At 42.8% G+C, this 25,662-nt stretch overlaps 1 protein-coding gene across 2 annotated transcripts; it reads right to left on the bottom strand.

Annotated features, from left to right (window-relative positions):
• Window positions 1-376: 376 nt before the first annotated feature.
• LOC309475922 (uncharacterized protein) lies at window positions 377-25,662 on the bottom strand. 2 transcript variants are annotated; one of them, XR_014197886.1, is made up of 6 exons: window positions 25,556-25,662; window positions 25,307-25,457; window positions 1,480-1,568; window positions 1,231-1,381; window positions 604-736; window positions 377-515 (listed from the first exon to the last, which is right to left on the bottom strand). XR_014197886.1 is itself a non-coding variant. In XM_082138912.1 (5 exons), exons 1-5 carry the CDS (start codon window positions 25,617-25,619, stop codon window positions 658-660), a joined length of 534 nt encoding a protein of 177 aa, XP_081995038.1. In that variant the 5' UTR covers window positions 25,620-25,662; the 3' UTR covers window positions 601-657. The 2 variants fall into 2 exon arrangements, 1 of the variants encoding a protein (XP_081995038.1); XM_082138912.1 differs by lacking the exon at window positions 377-515 and having other exon boundaries at window positions 601-736.

Here is a 25,662-nt window from a genome sequence, read left to right as displayed (position 1 = left end):
GATATTCACGTGAATTACATTCATGAATGTCACCGAAAGATGTGACACCAACTGCAGTGTCTCCACAAACCAAAGGACCTCCTGAATCCCCCTGTTAAAAAAACAAGGACTCTCTTCAGCACATTGAGACTGCTTCATGCATTGTAAAGTGTTAAATAAATCAAAATAATAATGAATTTATTATTCTATAGATATATTTATTTTATTTGTTAATTACTAATATTATTATTATTATAAAAAAATTTTTTTTAAAGTTTACATACATCACAGGTTCCTCCATCGCCATATACACACATCATCTGTGCAGCTGAGAACTCAGATCCCCAACTATTTTCACATTTTTTCTTATCCATGATCTTCACATTTGTTTCCATGAGGACTAGGCTTGCAGGGCCATTAGTTGCTAAACGTCCCCAGCCTGCAACACTGCACACAGAATCTGCTGCAATGTCTTCTTCTGTCTTTGGTATTGAAATCCATTCAACATTTTCGTTCTTTTCTACTTTTTTCTCTAGCTGCAATCCAAAAATGCAATATGTTAATAGACAGTTTTTAAATGATTAGGTATCATTTTGAACAACTGGTATAAATGCAGTCTGTTACCCTCAAAAGCATGATGTCATTCAGAAAAGGTTTTTCACTATAATCCGGATGTTTTTAGTAGGACTTCACGTTAATGTGGACGTTCGTTTTTCGTAGGTCATGTGCACCAACCACAACTGTCAGCTCTTCTGTTCTGTTTATGGAAACATTCATCTTAACTTCAGTTTTTAGGTTTCTTTATTCTTTCAGAGAAGATTGTGAAGGTATGAAGAAACCATGATTGAGATTTTACTTTTAATTTAGTTTAGTTTGAATCTTCTTATGAAGATTTCAGATGACCCAAAACCTGTGAAGAGATTACGCCAACCCCTACGAAGACTTAAGAAGACACCAACTCTGAATCAACATGCACCACTGCCAAATTTTTTTATATATTGTAATCATTATGATCACAACTTGTACACTGTAAAAAAACAACAACTTTGCTGCCTTACATTTTTAAGTTCTATCAACTTGGATGTTTATGTAATTTCAACTTAAATTACATTAAACTGACGTAATTTAAAAAAAAAAAATTCTGTAAAGCTGCTTTGAAACGATAATGTGTTGTGAAAAGCGCAACACAAATAAATGTGAATTGAATAGAAAATTCATGATTTTAGCTTAGAAAAAAAAATACAGTCTTACTTCATTCGGCAATGTCCAGCAGTCAAGACAAACTCATCAGAAATGAGGAATCCACCAAAGCTATGTTGACGCTTCACCTGGATAGAAACCATGTATGGTCTGGAGTGGGGTTTGGCTTCAGTGCCGTTCACTATACCCACATTCACATGAGCTGAGAGAGAGAGTGCTGTCAGTCAACTTACTCAGCACATATACGAATCAAACATTCTTAAAAATCATCATAATTTGCTGTTATATAATCAATCTCACCAGTGAAGGTCAGGTGTGGCAGCAGAGAGGCCAGCAGGAGAAGAGAGATGATGATGATGGTCATGATGAAGAAGATGATCAGTGAGTGTCTGCAGAAGAAGCAGAGTATTTATTGGGTTTTTTTTTTTCAGTGGGTGGAGACTAATGTCTAAAACCATAACTTCTTGTTACCATCATGTAAGCACCTCATCTGGCAAGCACCAGTGCTGACTTTGGTGAGAGGAAAAGTGCGAGGTCCAAAATCTCTGTATAAGGCAATGTCACTTTTGTAAAACCCTAAAACAATTTTCTATGTAGGTAACACTCTATGCAAATGCAAGTTAAGTATGTGAAAGACTTTGCATATGCAATGTAGGTCACATGACCCTATAACTGCATTGATGAATGTAGTGTATACACATTTTTTTTCATATTAAATCTAACACATTTCCTATATGCTTACATTGCACTGAAGCCATTCGAAGCATTTTTTCCCCTAGATAAATTTGTTTCAGGTTTTGGTCTTTCTTGAAATAGTGCAGAGAAAAAGCTAAAGCAATTTCACATCCTTTTGATGGACGCAGTAAAACTTCACACACATTCTGGCAAGATCTCTTACTGAGCTCATCAGCTCCAACCACAGTGTCAGACGACAAAAAACTGTTAAAAGATGTCAAAATGAACACTTGCATGCAATATTTAAAACACAAATATGTTTGAATACTTGGGCCGACATTAAACAGTTATGAGGCATTTAAACATGACAGGTTTTATATTTTTGTGTTTTTTTTTAAAAGTAGACCAGTGGCTGTCAGCCATTTGGAAGTAAACCTCTTCATTAACTTTACGGGAGCTCAGGACACAAATGTGAGGAAGAAAAATTATATTTTGTGTGTGAAATGCATTTAGACAGGATGTTATTGCAATTTCATGAGGTTGTAACATTGAAGACTATATATTTGACTTATTGTTGTTAATACATAATACTCTTATGATACAAATTTTGCATACTATTTAGGACGGGTATGTAGGGAAGTGTTTTTTTTTTTTACACATAATGGAAAGAGTTTCTGGTCTCTTTATCAGATCGGTTTACAGTGCACCACAAAGTCATATCTAATGATCTAGAACAAATTCAAGTGAGCTGTAGACATGACTAAGTGAATAATTAATAACTGGTTCATTTTCACTAGTTAAAAAGAAAAAAAAAAGACCGTAATATATTTATTTACTTCTAATTTACTTCTCCGGTGCTGCATCTCGTCACATCTTTAAAGAATTACTGAAATTCGACCAGAAAATGTAGATGGAAATTGAGAACCGTATTATAGGGCATGCAACTAAAATAATAAATTTAATAATACATTCTTTTTTTTTTACTCATTTTGATAACATAAAAAAAAATGTTTGGAGTGAAAACGAAACATCTTTTTTTATCAGACTGTACTATCATGTTAAACTAAAATGAAAAAAGAAAAAAAGAGGTAGTAGATCTTTTCAGCAAGAATTAGCCTACTCATAATGAATATTGAGTATGAAACAGATTTTCCCAGCCAGTTGCAATGTTCATTTGAATCTTTTGATTTCACACATATGCGGTGCAAGAGCAGCACACGCAATAGTGCTTTCACATAAGCTGTGTTTGCAGTGCGTAACTGATCCGCGGCTGTACCACAAACACATACTCACTATTTGTATTTCAGATGTTATCAGCAAATTTTATTTAAAACAAAAAAGTTTTTTGTCAGCATTGCGATTCTCTTTGTACACATATACACTCTTTAATAGACGTATTCACGTTTAAACACAATTTAAACAAACTATTATTCAATGCATTACGTCTATATAATTATATATTAAGTTGCTCAAGCAAGAAACATGCACTTATATTAAAATCGCATATAAATTATAACTTAAAATTGACAAAAACAGCAGACGCATACCCTTTCTTTTGCATAATTTAAATCTTTATACAATAAATCTTGCATGTCAAAAATAACTTGTTTTTCCACCTCCACGAATGAGACGAGTGTTGTTCATTATGTCGCCTTGTTGAAGTAAATTGTAGTTTTCCTTGATTTACCCCAGTCTTAAAGTAAAAAGATGACTGTGAAAAATAGTATTTAATAAAATGCATTTATGGTGAGATTACTACATTTTATTTAATTCTTGAATTATGGGGCATATAAAACAGACCAAATGGACCACTTATAACATGTTTCTGCAGTTGTTTTTGAAATACAACCCCTCCCTGTGAAAGATCTGTAATGTTACATATATGTGACATTGGGCGTTTATGATACATTTTTAATGTTACATATATGTCACATTGGGCATTTATTTCTCAGTTGAATTTTTTTTTATTATTTTTTCAGGTTTTTTGCTTAATAACAGGTTTTTTTTCTGTTTATTTTCTTTTCCACAACATATATCAAAATTATAACTTTTCTGGGAAGATAGCCTGGATGATTGCCAGGCATTGTTTGCGAAACATATCAAGCCATGGAAGGATCTTCCAACACTTATCCCCTGCTTGCCGATTTGACGAATCATTGTTGTCAGTGAAATGTAGACTTGCTAGCAGGGTCTGAAAACGGTTGTTTGACATGTTGTCAGCCACCATGGGACACCTTGTGTCATTTTCCCAGTATGCACCATTTCCTGGCATTTGAAGCAGACCCATGCGCAGATAGATACCAATCAGTATTTTTCCATTTCTTTAACAGTGGTGTTAACATTCTTCTGAGTTCCAGATTTGTGCACACTGTACAAATTAGTTTGTTCCTCTAGTCTAGGAGCTCAAGTATTTCTGATGTTATAACTTTCTGAATACTCAAGGGGTGTCAGAAGATTGTCTGGAGGCGTGATACTCGGTCCTTTGAATGTGCACTCAGGGATTTCAAAATGTTTCTTTCTCCAATATATATATTTTTTTACCCTGGCTGGTTGTATTTTGCTTCCCAGAGTTTATGTTTGGTTGTGCAGCTTCTAAATCTAAATCATGTGATGCTAATGTCTGAATCAGACCTACTTGATTCATCATCCTCCATGTCTTTCTTGCTAAGGGTGTAATCAGGGTCATCACTGTCTTCTTCCTAGTCAATGACTACGTTTACATGCAGCCAATAACCCGTTCAAAACCGGGATATTAGCAATAACCCGGTCGCGCACGGCCATGTAAACACCGGCAAAAACCCGGATATGCTCATATCCCGGTTTTAAAAAACCCGGATATTATACCTGGGGTACCCCCTTTCTAACCCGAATATTTGGTCATGTAAACGCGTTATTCCGAATGTTTCAGAAACCCAAATAGTGACCTTAACCCGACCATAACCCGGATATTGGCTGCATGTAAACGTAGTCACTGTCACATCCCTCATACTCACTGTCATCTCACTGGATAATTTTCAGCACATTGTGAGCATCAAGTTGTTTCCTGAATCTATTAATTTTATTCTTACAAAAAAAGTTAAAATAACTTAAATTAGGACCAACATATGTTATCAACATCTTGTTTTAGTTACAGGTATGCAAAATAGTTTCAAAATACATTTCATTAACAAGGTAATTAATTTTGAAACTATTTTTATGTTTACATTTGTTAAAATATGCTTTGAAATAAGCAGCAGAAAATATAAAACAATAAAATTATTGAATCAGATAAATTAATTGAGCAGCTGACATATAGGTCACATAAAAATTCCACCTACTGTTTTAAGGTTAACAGCCCGATGTGACATACATTTACATTTATTCATTTAGCTGACGCTTTTATCCAAAGTGACTTACAATTGCTATATATGTCAGAGGTCGCACGCCTCTGGAGCAACTAGCGGTTAAGTGTCTTGCTCAGGGACACATTGGTGTCTCACAGTGGATTCGAACCCGGGTCTCTCACACCAAAGGCATGTGTCTTATCCATTGCGCCACCACCACGCCATACATGTCACCACAATATTTTTACAACTGGTTTTATATCAATTTGTTCAAGAAATGTATTAAAATCAGGTTAAGTGTAATCTAGGATATGTTATTAAAACATTAGAATTGTTGCATGGGTTGAAACATACCTTTAGTAACAAAAACAAGTGTTTTTAAAAATTGCTGACACTGCAACATGTGCTAACCGGACAGGCCATCATATTGGAAATGTTGCCATGGCAACAAAAATGCACACATTGTCACATGACTGAACCTGGGTGTTCCTTATATGTCACTAAGGGACTTCATGAGTTGAAAGTAAGGGATAATGCTTTATAAAGACCTTTCCAGATAATCACCAGTGTTTGTGACAGCCGTGTCACTGCGGGTTCTTATGGGTTAAATGCATTTATGATGAAATTACTACATTTTCATGTCAATCTGGTCAATCTGTATTAATTTTTACCACGAACGATGCGCTGTCAATCGTATTGGCCGGCGTCAGCCATGACGTCATGCTCTAGCGCGACCAGGAAGTATAAAAGGACCCCCAAAAAAAAAAAAAAAAAAAAAGGACGCCTAGAGAACATGTCATCCACTTCTTCGTCTGAAGGGACTGTTACAAGCAGACCGGAGGCATGGCGACGAGTAGGGCTGGGTATCGATTCAGATGTTACAATTCGATTCGATTTCGATTTGCAAGCTCTCAATTCGATTCGATTTCGATTCTCGATTCAATTTTCGATTTCGATTCTAAATTAGATTTCGATTCGACTCAATGAATATATATTTAATACAAATCCTATATTTATATTTAAAAAAAAGAAAAGTGAACATAAGTTTACAAGTGGTTAATTAATAAAAATAAATTAAGAGCTACAAACCTGTATATTAAACTCTTTTTTATTTTAGGTACACTTGGGTACATTAAAACAGAACCCAACTCTATATTTCAAATGCATACAATGAATAGACAGGATTTTGATGCAAAATGAAAAATGTATGCTGAAAATTGGACAAGTCAGAACATTTGCATGCCTTGATCAAACAGGTTAACAATCCTCACATAAACCCAAAACCTTGCATATCATTTTTACCTGTGCCCTTCCTGTCTAACAGGTAGGACATATACAGAAATTGAATAAAGTTATCAAACAGTCATTAATTATAAATTATAAATAGACTAATCCTTATTAAAGTTACAAAAGTTATTTAGTCAAGAGCAGTGTTTTTCTCTGTTCCCTTTGTTCTTTGATTAACTTTAACGACAGAGATAATTAGTGGCTACTGTGTACTGTCCCTTTAAGACCAGCCGCTGCTGACAGAGACGCGGATCTCACACGCGCCTCATTCTCTCACGAGTCACAACTCTTCAGGTTCATCATAAGACTGCTCTTATGTTATGAAGATACTCGACAAAAAGACATTTTGGCATAATTGTGTGTGTTATTGTTTGTTCAAGCGCGAAAGAGAACTGTATTCTGGGCTGTCTTGTGCGCACGCACGATATCAGTGTGAGTCTTTGGGTGCTTCTCAATATCCCTCCTTGTCTCCTCGCTCCTCCGTCCTCCATCCTATGACCCGGAAACCGATCGAGCTCAGCCATCTTGAAGGACATCTCAATTCTCTAATTGCACCGCGAGGAGGCGAGGATCGAGGAGTGAGGAGGCTTCCTGCGAGGAGTTATGATCGAGGATACACAGGTGTATCCTTTGCTGAAGAGTTTTATTGACTAAACGTGACACACTTATAAATTCTCCTCCCCCTTCACATCGGTCACAATCATTTTAATTTATACTTTACCTTTGCAGTTTATATAAACCACACATCTCACATATTTCAACAGGGTATCTTGCTTTATTATTATTTATTATGAATTTCTTAAATAACCAAACTAATACAACATAAGGGCAGATCCTTTGAGCGCAGCTGATGACGCGGTGAAGTGACGCTCGAGTGATCAAGTATTCCAATGTATAAAAAAGCTTTCAGTCGATTCCTCTGTCCTCAGTTTCTTTCCTTGCAACCTTCCCTTGCATCCTACAGGAGGTGGAGCTGAGACGCGAGGAAAGGAAGCAAGGAAAGGAAACGAGGATGCACAAATAGGAATTGAGAAGCACCCTTTCTGTGTGTCACAGTCAGGACATTCACAGGCAGTGAGCTCTTTTTTTCTTGTCGCGCATGAATGGTTTAAAAACATTTGCATGATTAAGAGCGGGATCATGTAACACTAGCCAAAGGATGACAAAAATTAACAGATGCTGCATTAATTGCGTTAACAGCACAAATTTGTTTATTTCATATAAAATCACAGCATTTTGCGTCATATAATTGCGTAGGCTTGACATCGCGATTGCGATATGATTAATCGTGCAGCACTAGTTGAGGTTATTTTATGATTAAGATAAAACAAACATAAAATCTCACAGAATTAGCTATAAAATGGAGTTTACCTGCCTATGAACAGTGGAGGAAAACTAATACTGGCTTTTGGGTAATAGATAAATAAATATGGAAAACAATCGATTCGTGGCGTTTGAGAATCGATTTTGAATCGACCAAATGTAAAAAAATAATTTTTTTGACCAGCCCTAGCGACGAAACGCAGTGTCTCGTTCCCTGTTCTCAGGGAACATAGGTTACAGTCATAACCTGAGACGTTCCCTTTCGAAAGGGAACTCGCACTGCGTCAAAGCGCTAGAGGAAAGAGATACCCACGCTGCCATGCTGAGTGGATACTTTAGCAACTATGGCTGCACAAGCACAAACACATTAACTCAAAGTTAACCCTCTGGGGACCAAGCTGTTTTTGGGGCCCTTGAGATGTTCTGACATGCTCTGACATTTGTGCTTTTTTCAGTTATTTATAAACATGTTAATGGCAAAGGTGTAAATTCACTCTATATAGCACAAACAGGCCTACCATAATATGCGAGCAACATGTATGTAGATGTTTGTATTTTTAAGAGAATAATGTTTATGCGTGGTTATTTAAAAAAATAAAAATGAAAGTTGCTGAAATAAGACCACAAAACTCATACAAAATATGTGCCCACAAGACTTTTGACTAATGGATGTTTTCTCTTGGAGTTCTAGCTTCAAAATTATGTGAAAATAGTCTTGCTTTATCGTTCACAAAAAAAAAATACATTGATTTAAATGGTGTAAAACAGGTTTTGCTTGGAAAGCCAATATGCGAGGGGGAGGAGTAGTTTACACCTTAGATTACCCAGTCCCACCCACTCTGCATAATGACTCTGCATAATTAGCCATTCATTCAGGTGTGACACTGACTGAGCCACAATGCAAGGACAAAATAGCCTATATATTTAGAAGAAGACTTATATTGACCATTTAAGATTTTGCTTACATCTATCTTGTAAATATGTTTTGCTATTTTATTAAAAAGGTTACAATTACAACAATAATTACAATTTCAGCAATATTTCTGCAAAAAAAAGTACTCTTTCTTTGTAAAAAAAAAAAAAAAAGATTATAGGCCTACATTTTATCATATGTATTCATTAGTTTGAATATAGCCAACATTGGAACATCTTAGTCTATGACTTTATTTTTGACAAAATAGTATTTTATATATATGAGCAGAAAAGCTTATTTGATGTGACAGTATATTCTACAGTAAAAACTGTACCCAAATCTAGTCAACAAAATATTGTCTTTCATACTTCGCCTGACTGTAACGTTGTTTTTATGAAATATTAGGGCATAGCCTATAAATGTTAATTTGCAGTTTAATACGTTGCTTATACAAATACATTTTATTTCAACATATTTCAGTCGATTTTTACTCATCTCAGTAGGCTCTAGCAAAGCAGTTTATTCACACACAGACGCGCGATTCATATTTAGGCTAAACAGTCTTTACAAATATGTACCCTTCATTCATCTCACAGAAACGCGATTCATATTTAGGCTAAACAGTCTTTACAAATATGTACCCTTCATTCATCTCACAGAAACGCGATTCATATTTAGGGTAAACAGTCTTTACAAATATGTACCCTTCATTCATCTCACAGAAACGCGATTCATATTTAGGCTAAACAGTCTTTACAAATATGTACCCTTCATTCATCTCACAGAAACGCGATTCATATTATAGAAACGCGATTCATCTTTTTGTTTACATAGGCCTACACTAACGTTATTCCATAACGTTATTCCACATTAACACTTGAGAAAGGATAACTTAGCCTACCTCACTCCTCAGCGGGATCTGCTCCTCATATCAGCACGGAAAATTTTCTCCATAAGGTAGGCTATATTATGCCTCTTTGTTTACAGCTGATGTGGGGGCGTTTCACAGACTGAAATGGTTCTCAGAATTTGCGTTTGAATAGCACGCGCTCTCCGGGGAGTGGTCACATTACTGTGAATCATCTCGTAATGAGCTCGACTGGAGTCGCTCTCTTTTTATACAGATTACAGAAGCTGATAATATTTGTTTTTTATATAAATTACTTCATTTAAAAGCTGCGATCTCAAGCTTCATGCCCGTGGGTCTGTTTCCCTGTTTGACTGAATTTTCGCGGAGTTATAGATAATTTTCGAACGCGTTTCAAATGGGAGTTTACTGGCAGAGAGAAGGCAGAAATAGCATCATGTTAGTTTTTCTTTATTTGTCAAAAAGCAAAACACTTTATTTTTATTGTGAGTATACAGAAAAAAAATAGAAACTGAACAGGATCGATTGATGTATTACACGAAAATGAAAGATCAAAATTAACAGAGCATTTTGTGTTTATTTTTCATTGCTAAAAAAAAAAAGGAGCAAAACGCGCGGGCGCGTTTTTGGTCCCCAGAGGGTTAAAGCCCCTTACTGCTTACACGTCAGGCTAACAGTAGCATTTCTCCCTACGGCCACTGCCTGAGCACCAGCTCAAAGGTATGGATACCACAACCCGATTTTAGAGGGGGGTTCCTTTAAGGGAGTATGGTTCAGAGCCTATGGGCCCTGGCCTGCTACTTTCGGAGGGACTGAAGTCAACCCCCATGCCAGGGAGGTTATCAAGCTTAATGCTGATGCCACCAACTTGTTTAGACCAATGGGAGGTGGAGGCCTCAGCAGGATGATTCAGAGAGCAGAGGAAGCCTGTACACTCACGCCCTCATGGTCTCCAGAACTTATTCAAAATGTGAATAGTTCATAGTGCAGAGCTCAGACAGAGGAAGGCTAAAAACAACTCTCCATAACGAGAGGGCCCCTATTCTGTACTACTATCTGCAATGCTGTCTGCATGGAAGCCTCGGCAGGATGACCCTCAAAGGAGAGGAGCCCTGACGCAAATTTAGGAGAGCTGGTTCAACGACAATCAGACCTCAGGGAGCGAAGGGCCTGGAGCACCTCCCCAGAGAGGGAGGGGCCACTTTCTCAAACTCTACCTGCAACGTCAGTCTGCATGGAAGCCTCAGCAGGAAGACTCTCGAAGGAGAGGAGGCCTGACACATGCTATAAACAGATCCACACAGCCAACTGTATATATGGAGGCCTCAGCAGGATGACTCTCAGAGGAGAGGAGGCCTGACACATATATTTGGAAATCCTGTTTGCATGGAGGCCTCAGCAGGATGACTCTCGAAGGAGAGGAGGCCTGACACATGCTATAAACAGATCCACACAGCCAACTGTATATATGGAGGCCTCAGCCGGATGACTCTCAGAGGAGAGGAGGCCTGACACATATATTGGGAAATGCTGTTTGCATGGAGGCCTCAGCAGGATTACTCTTGAAGGAGAGGAGGCCTGACACATGCTAAAAGAAAACAGATCAAGACAGCCGAAATGTATATATGAAGGCCTCGGCAGGATGACTCTCAAAGGAGAGGAGGCCTAACATATATAGTTAGGAGAGCTTAACTCGGCTACCACCAGAGCTCAGGAGCGACGGGTCCAAAGACTCCTCGGAAATGAAGAAGAGACCCTTTCCACGCTCTACCGAGCTGTGTATATGAAGGCCTCAGCATGATGACTCTTGAAGGAGAGGAGGCCTGGCACATACATCATTTTATTATTGTCTTTCTTTTTGTAGGAGAGCCTGGACTCGTGCCATCTCTTTGACCTGCTCCTGCCAGGAGGAGGGGCACGAGTAGCGACTGAGTCCCGCTGGCCTTGTCTGCGCTCCTCAAAACGAGACGGGCCAGGACCCCCAGGCTGTCTCGGTGCGGGCCCGGACCCGGCGCGGTATACAGGATCTGTATGCCGCTGAGCGCGCCTTCGCCTCCCTTAACTTCCCGACCACCGCCTCAACGGAGGTCCCGAAGAGCTCAGAAGGCGAAACTGGGGCATCAAGGAGAAAGGTCTTTTCTTTCTCCCCGATGTCAGCCAAGTTCACCCACAGGTGCCTCTCCGTGGCCACCATGGCTGCCATTGATCGTCCAATTGCAGTAGCCGTCTGTTTGGTGGCCCGGAGAGCCAGGTCTGTGGTGCGGCGCAACTCAGCTACCGCATTAGGGGATAAACCCTGGCCCTGACCCAGGTCCCTCAGCAGGTCAGCCTGGTACGCCTGCAGCACTGCCATTGTGTGCAGCGCAGCACCAGCCTAGCCTGTCGCTGCGTATGTCCTGCCATTCAGACGAGATGTAGTCCACAATGAGGTCGGGAAGGAATGGAAGGCTCATCGGAGTTGGTGGGGTGTGGCCAGAGAGAAAGCGCTCGTCAAGCCTTCCGCGAGCGGCTTCCTCTCTGACACGAATCGAGCCTGGCGGTGGCGCGCTCCATCACCTCCATCATCTCCGCATACATGGGGCAGGGAGACTGGGAAGGTTCAAGCATTTCAGTATCTTCACCCGCTCCAGTCTCCTCCTGCTCATCTTGGCTTGAAGCCAGTAGAGCACTGGCTGTTGGGTCCGAGGATGCCTGAGAGAGCGCATCCCCGCCCAACAGCTCGTTCCCGTTACCCGCCGACGAGTGCGAGAGACTCACTCCTCTCTCAATCTCGTCGGCGAGATCCCTCTGTGATCCCCACGATCTCAGTCTCCTCTCGGCCTCAGCAGAGCGGGACCCGAACCGCGGGGCAAAGAGGACTGTCCCTCCTCACTCGAGAAGAGGGACAGACGAGAACGGAGCGTTCTAATGGGAAAACGCTCGCAATCCGAAAATTCCACCCCCTCAAGGGCAGAGCATGCGTGCTCTTCACCCAAATGGCAGACACAAAGTTTGTGAGTGTCACCAGGTGTGAGAAATCTCTCACACGGGTCGGCACACTTCCTAAAGTGTTTGTCTGTATTTGCCATACTCACAGTGTCAGCAAACCAGTCCCTGAAGATGAAAAGAGGATGACATGTTCTCTAGGCGTCCTTTTATACTTCCTGGTCGCGCTAGAGCATGACGTCATGGCTGACGCCAGCCAATACGATTGTCGTGTTTGTACAGTGTTTTCAGTCATCAGTCACGCTGAGGCGTTCCCCTAGCGCTTTGACGCAGTGCGAGTTCCCTTTCGAAAGGGAACATGATGGTTACTGGGGGAGACCGGGGACAGTTGCAACACTTTTTGCTTTTCTCTCAGTTACTCCGAGACTATTTGGACTAGACCAACCAAATTTTTATATATTAAACTTGCATTCGTCTGCTAATTACCCATTCCATTTAAAGATAATTACATATGACATACCGTTCACTTATTTATTTGATTGGAAGAAGCCAGATGTTGCAACTGACCCCAACCCAGGGGACAGTTGCAACACAACTCAGGGACGGTTGCAACATGTTAAAAATACCTTAAATTTCACTAATTAACTTTAGCTTTTTGTCTCAAAGAGCATAGAATTCGGAAAATATTAACTGTTTTAGGCCTACTATAATATTATAGTATTATTTATACAATAATATTATTGTAGCCTAGTCATATTTATCAAATAACAGTGAGTTTGGTTTGTTTATGTGTAGAACATAGGCCTACATAGATTCAGTGTCCAAGTGTTACAGATGCTATTCAATCTCTCCATATTTCAGTGTCAGACAGTAAGAATTAAACAATTTGCAAAGCAACAAACTTTTATTAAACATGCAATTTATAACTTGTTGCAACCGTCCACAACCCTATCAGCCATGACAGAACATCATATGCCTGTTAGACACACTGATTTTGACACATGCTAACCATGTCACTTAGAAGTCAACAAAACAATAATTCAAACTAAGTAAGTTTTGATTTATTCATACAAAATAGGACATACATCTCATGAAAAAATGTACTTTCATACCTCCAAAACAAGTTTTGTTCAATAAATGCAGCAGCAGATGTTGAATATGTCATCTGTCTTCTTGGTGGGGGGAGGGTCTAACTGTGCATGTGCAGAATGAGTGTCATCACTCTAGCTTGTTTCTGATTGGAGAAAAATGACATGTTGCAACCATCCCCTTTTGTATTAAGTAACTGTCTCCCCCTACTTAATCTCACTTTATTATCCAATTTCTTTGCTGCTGACTTTTGTTGTTCCAATTCAATCAAGTTAAACATCACATTTGTGTTTCCTTTTTTCACCCTTTTTTTTTAATTGCTAAAGTAAATTTTGTTTTTGTTTTGCCTCTTATTCTTTTGCAATGGCAGCACAGCTGAAAGGTTTGTTTGAGCGGTGCCCTCTACTGTACAGATGTGAATCTGCATTTCCTTCATGATATTATGTTTCCCGAGTTTATGTTTTCTGCTTTATGACACAAGAAACAAATGATTATACAGCGTTCAGAATATTTTTATTTTATTATTTTGTTATTGAGATGAAAGCGCAAAGTACATATTTATATATTGCAATGTATATTATGTTTATTGAAAGAAGTTTTGAAAAAAACAAAATCACCCCATTTCCCTGGCAATTAATTAAATTAACATATCCAACAATGCGCTTTATCAATGGAAGATCTGAAAAATCTGAAAATAAACTTTTACTGTTACTGCAATTTCATGAGGTTGTAAAATTGAGGACCATTTGACTTGTCTTGATAGTTTTATTAGAACAAGATGTGGGAGAAAATCTTTTAAACATTTGGAAACATATTTGATTAAAGGGATACTTCACCTCTGGAAAGATGAATGTGTATTTAAAATAGGTCATTTATGTAGAAGAAATGTGAAATTATTTTTGAATTTGGAGCTTTCTAGACTGAGAAAAGCCAGAAAATTTATTTTTGGCTTATGTGGATGAAAGACAACAACTCCCATAATGCACTTGCTTCGCTGCCCTAGGAGGCCACTCCCAAGCTACGCCTACCGCAGTTAAAAACAACAAGGCTAGGCTACTAGTGATCTCAGTCTCCGTGACGAGTTTGCCTGGGATTTCGAGATCGCCCAAAATGTCCCGGATTCGGCTTTTGCGTTCTACAGTCGCCATTCATTATGTTTACTGTGGTGAGCAGGACGAGGCTGAGGGCCGTGGGAGAACTGCGCGAGGCCGGTGGCGTGATTACTGAGACGCACCGGTCTCGTAGGCTATCTCTCACGGAGGAGCGGGAATTTTCTTAGCAATGTTAAAACGCACATCAACCGATCACTTGTTTAGCGTTCATGTAAACACTACATTCATATTCACCAATCGGAATGAATTCAGTTAGACTGAAACAAAAGGTGTGCATGTAATCAATGAATGGCGACTGCAGAAAGCAAAAGCCGAATCCCGGACATTTTGGACAATCTCGACGGCCGGACATGTCCGGGAAAAAGAGGATGGTAACCCCTACTACTCAGTTTTCTCCTACTACTCAGCTTTCTTCACAGAACAAGAGCCTGCTAGCTTAGCTTCCAAAGAAAGATGGTTGACACTGTGTGTACATTCTGTGAGTGAGATCCCACCCTCTATGGGCGGGTTGACTTGCGGGACAGCCCCTCCTACTGGCTGTAGTCTTTAGCCTCTGGCCAAAAAAATCCTCAGATGACGCAAAATGATTTTTGCATCATCGGAGGGTTTTTTCCAGACAAAAAATACCAGTGTCAGGCAGAATTATTGGGGGATTTAGAGGAGGGCGGGGGAATTGGTCCTGACACGGTGGCCGAACTACGCAGAGCCACAGATCTGTCTCTCAGGGCCACCAAGGAGACCGCTAAATCAATCGGGCGGTCTATGGCAGCCCTGGTGGCCACTGAGAGGCATCTGTGGCTCAATCTGAGCGATATAAAAGAGAAAGAAAAACACGTTCTCTTAGATGCTCCGGTCTCCACTGTTGGATTATTTGGTGATGCAGTTAACAGTGCAGTAGCTAAATCTCAGGAAGCTGCTAAACAGGCAGCTGCATTGCAAAAACTTCTCCCCCGCCGTTCTTTCATTGAGGCTGCTGAGCGGGAGCAGCCTCACTCCTCTAAAAAGAGCGCTGAACATCGTGCCACTCAAAAACAGAGTGTGTCCTCCCGTGCTCCCCCACAAAAATCTCGGGGACACGGAGGGCGCTCTCAAACCCAGCAGTCTTCGAGGGGTAAAACGGATCTGCGGACCGTTATTACCGCCAAGAAGGCTGCTGGGAAAAGGTCCTGACGTCCGAGGGCTCAGGACAAATGAGGGTAGTTCCCCCCGAAGCAGAGCGGTTAACACCTCTTTTGGTGGAAGCCTCAGCAGGAAGACTCTCGAAGGAGAGGAGGCCTGACACATGCTATAAACAGATCCACACAGCCAACTGTATATATGGAGGCCTCAGCAGGATGACTCTCAGAGGAGAGGAGGCCTGACACATATATTTGGAAATCCTGTTTGCATGGAGGCCTCAGCAGGATGACTCTCGAAGGAGAGGAGGCCTGACACATGCTATAAACAGATCCACACAGCCAACTGTATATATGGAGGCCTCAGCCGGATGACTCTCAGAGGAGAGGAGGCCTAACACATATATTGGGAAATGCTGTTTGCATGGAGGCCTCAGCAGGATTACTCTTGAAGGAGAGGAGGCCTGACACATGCTAAAAGAAAACAGATCAAGACAGCCGAAATGTATATATGAAGGCCTCGGCAGGATGACTCTCAAAGGAGAGGAGGCCTAACATATATAGTTAGGAGAGCTTAACTCGGCTACCACCAGAGCTCAGGAGCGACGGGTCCAAAGACTCCTCGGAAATGAAGAAGAGACCCTTTCCACGCTCTACCGAGCTGTGTATATGAAGGCCTCAGCATGATGACTCTTGAAGGAGAGGAGGCCTGGCACATACATCATTTTATTATTGTCTTTCTTTTTGTAGGAGAGCCTGGACTCGTGCCATCTCTTTGACCTGCTCCTGCCAGGAGGAGGGGCACGAGTAGCGACTGAGTCCCGCTGGCCTTGTCTGCGCTCCTCAAAACGAGACGGGCCAGGACCCCCAGGCTGTCTCGGTGCGGGCCCGGACCCGGCGCGGTATACAGGATCTGTATGCCGCTGAGCGCGCCTTCGCCTCCCTTAACTTCCCGACCACCGCCTCAACGGAGGTCCCGAAGAGCTCAGAAGGCGAAACTGGGGCATCAAGGAGAAAGGTCTTTTCTTTCTCCCCGATGTCAGCCAAGTTCACCCACAGGTGCCTCTCCGTGGCCACCATGGCTGCCATTGATCGTCCAATTGCAGTAGCCGTCTGTTTGGTGGCCCGGAGAGCCAGGTCTGTGGTGCGGCGCAACTCAGCTACCGCATTAGGGGATAAACCCTGGCCCTGACCCAGGTCCCTCAGCAGGTCAGCCTGGTACGCCTGCAGCACTGCCATTGTGTGCAGCGCAGCACCAGCCTAGCCTGTCGCTGCGTATGTCCTGCCATTCAGACGAGATGTAGTCCACAATGAGGTCGGGAAGGAATGGAAGGCTCATCGGAGTTGGTGGGGTGTGGCCAGAGAGAAAGCGCTCGTCAAGCCTTCCGCGAGCGGCTTCCTCTCTGACACGAATCGAGCCTGGCGGTGGCGCGCTCCATCACCTCCATCATCTCCGCATACATGGGGCAGGGAGACTGGGAAGGTTCAAGCATTTCAGTATCTTCACCCGCTCCAGTCTCCTCCTGCTCATCTTGGCTTGAAGCCAGTAGAGCACTGGCTGTTGGGTCCGAGGATGCCTGAGAGAGCGCATCCCCGCCCAACAGCTCGTTCCCGTTACCCGCCGACGAGTGCGAGAGACTCACTCCTCTCTCAATCTCGTCGGCGAGATCCCTCTGTGATCCCCACGATCTCAGTCTCCTCTCGGCCTCAGCAGAGCGGGACCCGAACCGCGGGGCAAAGAGGACTGTCCCTCCTCACTCGAGAAGAGGGACAGACGAGAACGGAGCGTTCTAATGGGAAAACGCTCGCAATCCGAAAATTCCACCCCCTCAAGGGCAGAGCATGCGTGCTCTTCACCCAAATGGCAGACACAAAGTTTGTGAGTGTCACCAGGTGTGAGAAATCTCTCACACGGGTCGGCACACTTCCTAAAGTGTTTGTCTGTATTTGCCATACTCACAGTGTCAGCAAACCAGTCCCTGAAGATGAAAAGAGGATGACATGTTCTCTAGGCGTCCTTTTATACTTCCTGGTCGCGCTAGAGCATGACGTCATGGCTGACGCCAGCCAATACGATTGTCGTGTTTGTACAGTGTTTTCAGTCATCAGTCACGCTGAGGCGTTCCCCTAGCGCTTTGACGCAGTGCGAGTTCCCTTTCGAAAGGGAACATGATGGTTACTGGGGGAGACCGGGGACAGTTGCAACACTTTTTGCTTTTCTCTCAGTTACTCCGAGACTATTTGGACTAGACCAACCAAATTTTTATATATTAAACTTGCATTCGTCTGCTAATTACCCATTCCATTTAAAGATAATTACATATGAAATACCGTTCACTTATTTATTTGATTGGAAGAAGCCAGATGTTGCAACTGACCCCAACCCAGGGGACAGTTGCAACACAACTCAGGGACGGTTGCAACATGTTAAAAATACCTTAAATTTCACTAATTAACTTTAGCTTTTTGTCTCAAAGAGCATAGAATTCGGAAAATATTAACTGTTTTAGGCCTACTATAATATTATAGTATTATTTATACAATAATATTATTGTAGCCTAGTCATATTTATCAAATAACAGTGAGTTTGGTTTGTTTATGTGTAGAACATAGGCCTACATAGATTCAGTGTCCAAGTGTTACAGATGCTATTCAATCTCTCCATATTTCAGTGTCAGACAGTAAGAATTAAACAATTTGCAAAGCAACAAACTTTTATTAAACATGCAATTTATAACTTGTTGCAACCGTCCACAACCCTATCAGCCATGACAGAACATCATATGCCTGTTAGACACACTGATTTTGACACATGCTAACCATGTCACTTAGAAGTCAACAAAACAATAATTCAAACTAAGTAAGTTTTGATTTATTCATACAAAATAGGACATACATCTCATGAAAAAATGTACTTTCATACCTCCAAAACAAGTTTTGTTCAATAAATGCAGCAGCAGATGTTGAATATGTCATCTGTCTTCTTGGTGGGGGGAGGGTCTAACTGTGCATGTGCAGAATGAGTGTCATCACTCTAGCTTGTTTCTGATTGGAGAAAAATGACATGTTGCAACCATCCCCTTTTGTATTAAGTAACTGTCTCCCCCTACTTAATCTCACTTTATTATCCAATTTCTTTGCTGCTGACTTTTGTTGTTCCAATTCAATCAAGTTAAACATCACATTTGTGTTTCCTTTTTTCACCCTTTTTTTTTAATTGCTAAAGTAAATTTTGTTTTTGTTTTGCCTCTTATTCTTTTGCAATGGCAGCACAGCTGAAAGGTTTGTTTGAGCGGTGCCCTCTACTGTACAGATGTGAATCTGCATTTCCTTCATGATATTATGTTTCCCGAGTTTATGTTTTCTGCTTTATGACACAAGAAACAAATGATTATACAGCGTTCAGAATATTTTTATTTTATTATTTTGTTATTGAGATGAAAGCGCAAAGTACATATTTATATATTGCAATGTATATTATGTTTATTGAAAGAAGTTTTGAAAAAAACAAAATCACCCCATTTCCCTGGCAATTAATTAAATTAACATATCCAACAATGCGCTTTATCAATGGAAGATCTGAAAAATCTGAAAATAAACTTTTACTGTTACTGCAATTTCATGAGGTTGTAAAATTGAGGACCATTTGACTTGTCTTGATAGTTTTATTAGAACAAGATGTGGGAGAAAATCTTTTAAACATTTGGAAACATATTTGATTAAAGGGATACTTCACCTCTGGAAAGATGAATGTGTATTTAAAATAGGTCATTTATGTAGAAGAAATGTGAAATTATTTTTGAATTTGGAGCTTTCTAGACTGAGAAAAGCCAGAAAATTTATTTTTGGCTTATGTGGATGAAAGACAACAACTCCCATAATGCACTTGCTTCGCTGCCCTAGGAGGCCACTCCCAAGCTACGCCTACCGCAGTTAAAAACAACAAGGCTAGGCTACTAGTGATCTCAGTCTCCGTGACGAGTTTGCCTGGGATTTCGAGATCGCCCAAAATGTCCCGGATTCGGCTTTTGCGTTCTACAGTCGCCATTCATTATGTTTACTGTGGTGAGCAGGACGAGGCTGAGGGCCGTGGGAGAACTGCGCGAGGCCGGTGGCGTGATTACTGAGACGCACCGGTCTCGTAGGCTATCTCTCACGGAGGAGCGGGAATTTTCTTAGCAATGTTAAAACGCACATCAACCGATCACTTGTTTAGCGTTCATGTAAACACTACATTCATATTCACCAATCGGAATGAATTCAGTTAGACTGAAACAAAAGGTGTGCATGTAATCAATGAATGGCGACTGCAGAAAGCAAAAGCCGAATCCCGGACATTTTGGACAATCTCGACGGCCGGACATGTCCGGGAAAAAGAGGATGGTAACCCCTACTACTCAGTTTTCTCCTACTACTCAGCTTTCTTCACAGAACAAGAGCCTGCTAGCTTAGCTTCCAAAGAAAGATGGTTGACACTGTGTGTACATTCTGTGAGTGAGATCCCACCCTCTATGGGCGGGTTGACTTGCGGGACAGCCCCTCCTACTGGCTGTAGTCTTTAGCCTCTGGCCAAAAAAATCCTCAGATGACGCAAAATGATTTTTGCATCATCGGAGGGTTTTTTCCAGACAAAAAATACCAGTGTCAGGCAGAATTATTGGGGGATTTAGAGGAGGGCGGGGGAATTGGTCCTGACACGGTGGCCGAACTACGCAGAGCCACAGATCTGTCTCTCAGGGCCACCAAGGAGACCGCTAAATCAATCGGGCGGTCTATGGCAGCCCTGGTGGCCACTGAGAGGCATCTGTGGCTCAATCTGAGCGATATAAAAGAGAAAGAAAAACACGTTCTCTTAGATGCTCCGGTCTCCACTGTTGGATTATTTGGTGATGCAGTTAACAGTGCAGTAGCTAAATCTCAGGAAGCTGCTAAACAGGCAGCTGCATTGCAAAAACTTCTCCCCCGCCGTTCTTTCATTGAGGCTGCTGAGCGGGAGCAGCCTCACTCCTCTAAAAAGAGCGCTGAACATCGTGCCACTCAAAAACAGAGTGTGTCCTCCCGTGCTCCCCCACAAAAATCTCGGGGACACGGAGGGCGCTCTCAAACCCAGCAGTCTTCGAGGGGTAAAACGGATCTGCGGACCGTTATTACCGCCAAGAAGGCTGCTGGGAAAAGGTCCTGACGTCCGAGGGCTCAGGACAAATGAGGGTAGTTCCCCCCGAAGCAGAGCGGTTAACACCTCTTTTCACGGTGCCCGTCTCTCTTCGGTGCCCTCAGGGGACCGTTCTGCCAACCCTGCCGCCTCCGGTGTTACAGGGTGCAGCGGTCCCTGCCGGTGCGCCGTTACAGGGCGACGAACCGACTACTCAACAGCAACAAAATCCAGAAACCAGTCTCGAGAGGCTGGTACCTCTAGTAGAATCTTTGACAGCGTGGAAGCTACTGTCAAATGTTTCTCGTTGGGTCCTGCAGACCGTGGAAAAAGGGTATCAGATACAATTCAAGAAACGCCCACCTCGGTTTATGGGGGTCCTGCCCACAGTGGTGGGCCCCGAGCAGGTTCTGGTTATGGAACAGGAAGTAAACACTCTGTTAGAGAAAGGGGCAATAGAATATGTACCTCCCTCCAACAGGGAAACCGGGTTTTACAGCCGGTACTTCATAGTTCCAAAAAAGGATGGGGGATTGCGTCCGATTTTAGATCTTCGAGTTCTGAACGAGTCAGTCATGCAGCTCAAGTTCAAAATGTTAACTTTGAGACAAATCGTGCCACAGATCAGGTCCGAGGACTGGTTTGTCACGATAGATCTCAAGGACGCATATTTCCATATTTCCATCCGTCCGTGTCATTGGAAGTTCCTGAGGTTTGCTTTCGGGGGCAAAGCATACCAATATCGAGTTCTTCCATTCGGCCTGGCTTTATCACCCCGCACTTTCACCAAATGCGTGGATGCAGCTCTGGCGCCTCTGCGCCTCCAGGGTATTCGCATCATGAACTACATCGACGATTGGTTGATTTTAGCTCAGTCGCATCAGTTGGCGGTTCAACATCGAGATGTTGTTCTCGCCCACATGAAAGAGCTGGGGTTACGGCTGAACGCCAAGAAGAGTGTGCTTTCTCCACTTCAGAGGACCACTTTTTTAGGCGTGGTTTGGGATTCAGTGTCGATGCAGGCGCGCCTGTCACCGCCACGTGTAGATTCCATCCTTGCAGCTGTGAAAAGTGTAAAGCTAGGCCAGCTACTCACTGTCAAACAGTTCCAGAGACTGTTGGGTCTCATGGCAGCAGCTTCCAACGTGATACCTTTTGGACTACTGCACATGAGGCCCCTGCAGTGGTGGCTCAGGACCAGAGGGTTTTCCCCGAGGGGCAACCCATTTCGCACAATCAAGGTCACGCGGCGATGCCTACGTGCCTTGGTTATGTGGAAGAAACCCTGGTTCCTGTCCCAGGGCCCAGTGCTGGGAGCTCCTTGTCGTCGCAAACTGCTAACAACGGATGCTTCCTTCACGGGCTGGGGAGCGATCCTAGAGGGTCGCTCATCTCAAGGTCTGTGGGAAGACCATCATCGTTCCTGGCATATCAATCGCCTAGAGATGTTAGCTGTCTTCCGGGCTCTGAGGAGCTTTATCACAGATCTCAGGGGACACCATGTGTTAGTGCATACGGACAACACGTCGGTAGTCGCCTATATCAACCACCAAGGGGGTTTGCGCTCGCGTCCATTATCCAATCTGGCACGCCATATCCTCTTGTGGTCCCAGGGGAAGTTGCTGTCACTCAGGGCAGCCTACATCCCCGGGGTACAGAATATAGGAGCAGACACTCTGTCGAGGCAGGGGCCGAGGCCCGGGGAATGGAGGCTCCACCCCGAGGTGGTGGAGTTGATATGGAGGGAGTTTGGCCAAGCACAAGTGGATATGTTTGCGTCTCGAGAGACGTCTCACTGTCCACTTTGGTTCTCCCTCACGTATCCAGCTCCTCTGGGACTGGATGCTATGGCACAGACGTGGCCGAGGCTACGTCTGTACGCTTTTCCCCCAGTGGCTCTGCTCCCGGGAGTTCTGGAAAGAGTTCGCAGGGACCGGGTCCATCTACTTCTTATAGCCCCGCGCTGGCCGGGCAGAGTATGGTTTCCCGATCTTGTGTCCCTCCTCGACGGGCATCCTCTGGAGCTTCCTGTCAGGAGGGACCTTCTGTCCCAAGCAGGGGGCTCAATATTTCACCCCCGCCCAGGACTGTGGAACCTGTGGGCTTGGCCTCTGAGGGGGCCCAGCTCATAGAGTCAGGTCTCTCAACTGAGGTTGTTGAGACCATTCTACAGTCCAGAGCTCCCTCCACGAGGAAACTTTATGCCCTGAAGTGGAGAGTATTCACTTCTTGGTGTAGTGACCGTCGGTTGGATCCAGTCAACTGCCCAATTGGTACAGTTCTGGAGTTCCTGCAGGACCGGTTCACTGCAGGTCTGACCCCGTCCACTTTAAAGGTTTATGTGGCGGCCATAGGTGCTTACCACATTCCTTTGGGTGGAATGTCTGTGGGGAAAGACCCTCTGGTATCTCGTTTCCTTCGTGGCACTTGGAGGCTGAGGCCTGCAGTTCGCTCTAGGGTGCCACCATGGGATTTGTCCGTTGCGCTGCAAGGCCTTTCCATGGCCCCCTTTGAGCCCATTGAGGAGGTTCCTGAGAAGTTTCTAACTCTGAAAGCTCTGTTTCTTCTCGCCATCTCTTTTCTTAAAAGAATAGGGGATCTCCAGGCATTGTCGGTTGCTCCGTCATGCTTGGAGTTTGCTCCGGGTATGGTCAAAGCTTTTCTTCACCCTAGACCGGGCTATATCCCCAAGGTCCCCACTAATGTGGCTAGACCTATTGTTCTGCAGGCCTTCTGTCCTCCTCCCTTTCAGAATGCGGACCAGGAGGCTAATAATTAGCTTTGCCCAGTTCGGGCGTTAGACGCTTATGTCCACAGAGCTGCCCTGTGGCGTAAAAGTGATCAATTATTTGTGTGCTTTGGGTCTCCTAACAAGGGAGGTCCGGTGTCTAAGCAAAGGATGAGCAAGTGGGTGGTTGAGGCTATCTCACTTGCTTATGAGGCGGCTGGACAGCCTTCTCCTTTGGCTGTCCGGTCTCACTCTACTAGGAGTATGGCGGCCTCTAAGGCCCTTATATCAGGAGTATCGTTACAGGACGTCTGTGATGCGGCAGGCTGGTCCTCACCGCACACCTTCGTCAGGTTCTACTCTCTGGATTTAGACTCTGCTCCAGGGTCTCATGTTTTGTCTTCTTAGTGCTGCTCACATGATTACACACAGGACAGACATTTGTAGCTATGGAGGCGTTGGTATAGACGTTCCCCATAGCGTCAGTTTCGACGCAACGCGAGTTCCCTTGAAAGGGAACGCCTCGGTTACGACTGTAACCTCGGTTCCCTGAAGAGGGAACGAGCGTTGCGTCGCCTTGCCATATCTCCTTCATGCCTGTCAGCGCGACTTCAGACTTTACGAAGCTTTCGTTTTCTGTTTCGGGCCGGCTTTTATAGCTTCCTGGTACGTGACGTCACCCGCCTCTGACGTTCCGCCACACCATTGGACTGATTTTACATGTGCTTCAAGACGTCATCACGCAAAGCGTTCCCCATAGCGTCAGTTTCGACGCAACGCTCGTTCCCTCTTCAGGGAACCGAGGTTACAGTCGTAACCGAGGCGTTACTAAACGTCCCCAGCCTGCAACACTGCAAACAGAATCTGCTGCGATGTCTTCTTCTGTCTTTGGTATTGAAATCCATTCGACATTTTTGTTCTTTTCGACTTTTTTCTCTAGCTGCAGTGTTTAAATGATTAGGTATCATTTTGAACAACTGGTATAAATGCAGTCTGTTACCCTCAAAAGCATGATGTCATTTCGAAAAGTTTTTTTTTACTATAATCCGGATGTTTTTAGTAGGACTTCACGTTAATGTGGACGTTCGTTTCTGGAAGGTTATGTGCACCAACCACAACTGTCAGCTCTTCCGTTCTGTTTATGGAAACATTCATCTTAACTTCAGTTTTTAGGTTTCTTTATTCTTTCAGAGAAGATTGTGAAGGTATGAAGATTCAAAAAATTGTTGAATCTTTTTTTATTATTTTTTATTATTGCTTAACTTATTTTGATGAGTTAAAGCAATGTAAAACATATAATGTCATGACTTATATGTCATAATTTTTTACAGTGTAATAATTGATTTAATGAGATCATTGTATCTGCCTAAGTTAATACAAGATATCAGCTAACTACATGATTTGTATTATCTTAGCACTGTATATTTTTGTCATATGGACATTACTTTCACAGTCACCTCTGATAACAGATTACTCTAAATTGTAATGTAGAAACATGTATTTTTCTGTAAAGATGCTTTGAAACGATAATGTGTTGTGAAAAGCGCAATACAAATAAATGTGAACTGAAGAGAAAATTCATGATTTTAACTTAGAAAAAAAAAATTACAGTCTTACTTATTTTGGCAATGTCCAGCAGTCAAGACAAACTCATCAGAAATGAGGAATCCACCAAAGCTATGTTGACGCTTCACCTGGATAGAAACCATGTAGGGTCTGGAGTGGGGTTTGGCTTCCCTGCCGTTCACTATACCCACATTCACATGAGCTGAGAGAGAGAGTGCTGTCAGTCAACTTACTCAGCACATATACGAATCAAACATTCTTAAAAATCATCATAATTTACTGTAATATAATCAATCTCACCAGTGAAGGTCAGGTGTGGCAGCAGAGAGGCCAGCAGGAGAAGAGAGATGATGATGATGGTCATGATGAAGAAGACGATCAGTGAGTGTCTGCAGAAGAAGCAGAGT

Source organism: Leuciscus leuciscus (assembly GCF_965113295.1).
Source record: "Leuciscus leuciscus genome assembly, chromosome: 15".
Classification (NCBI taxonomy): Eukaryota; Metazoa; Chordata; class Actinopteri; order Cypriniformes; family Leuciscidae; genus Leuciscus; species Leuciscus leuciscus.
Note: the sequence above shows the minus strand (reverse complement) of the source record. Positions and strands in the feature narration are given on the sequence as shown.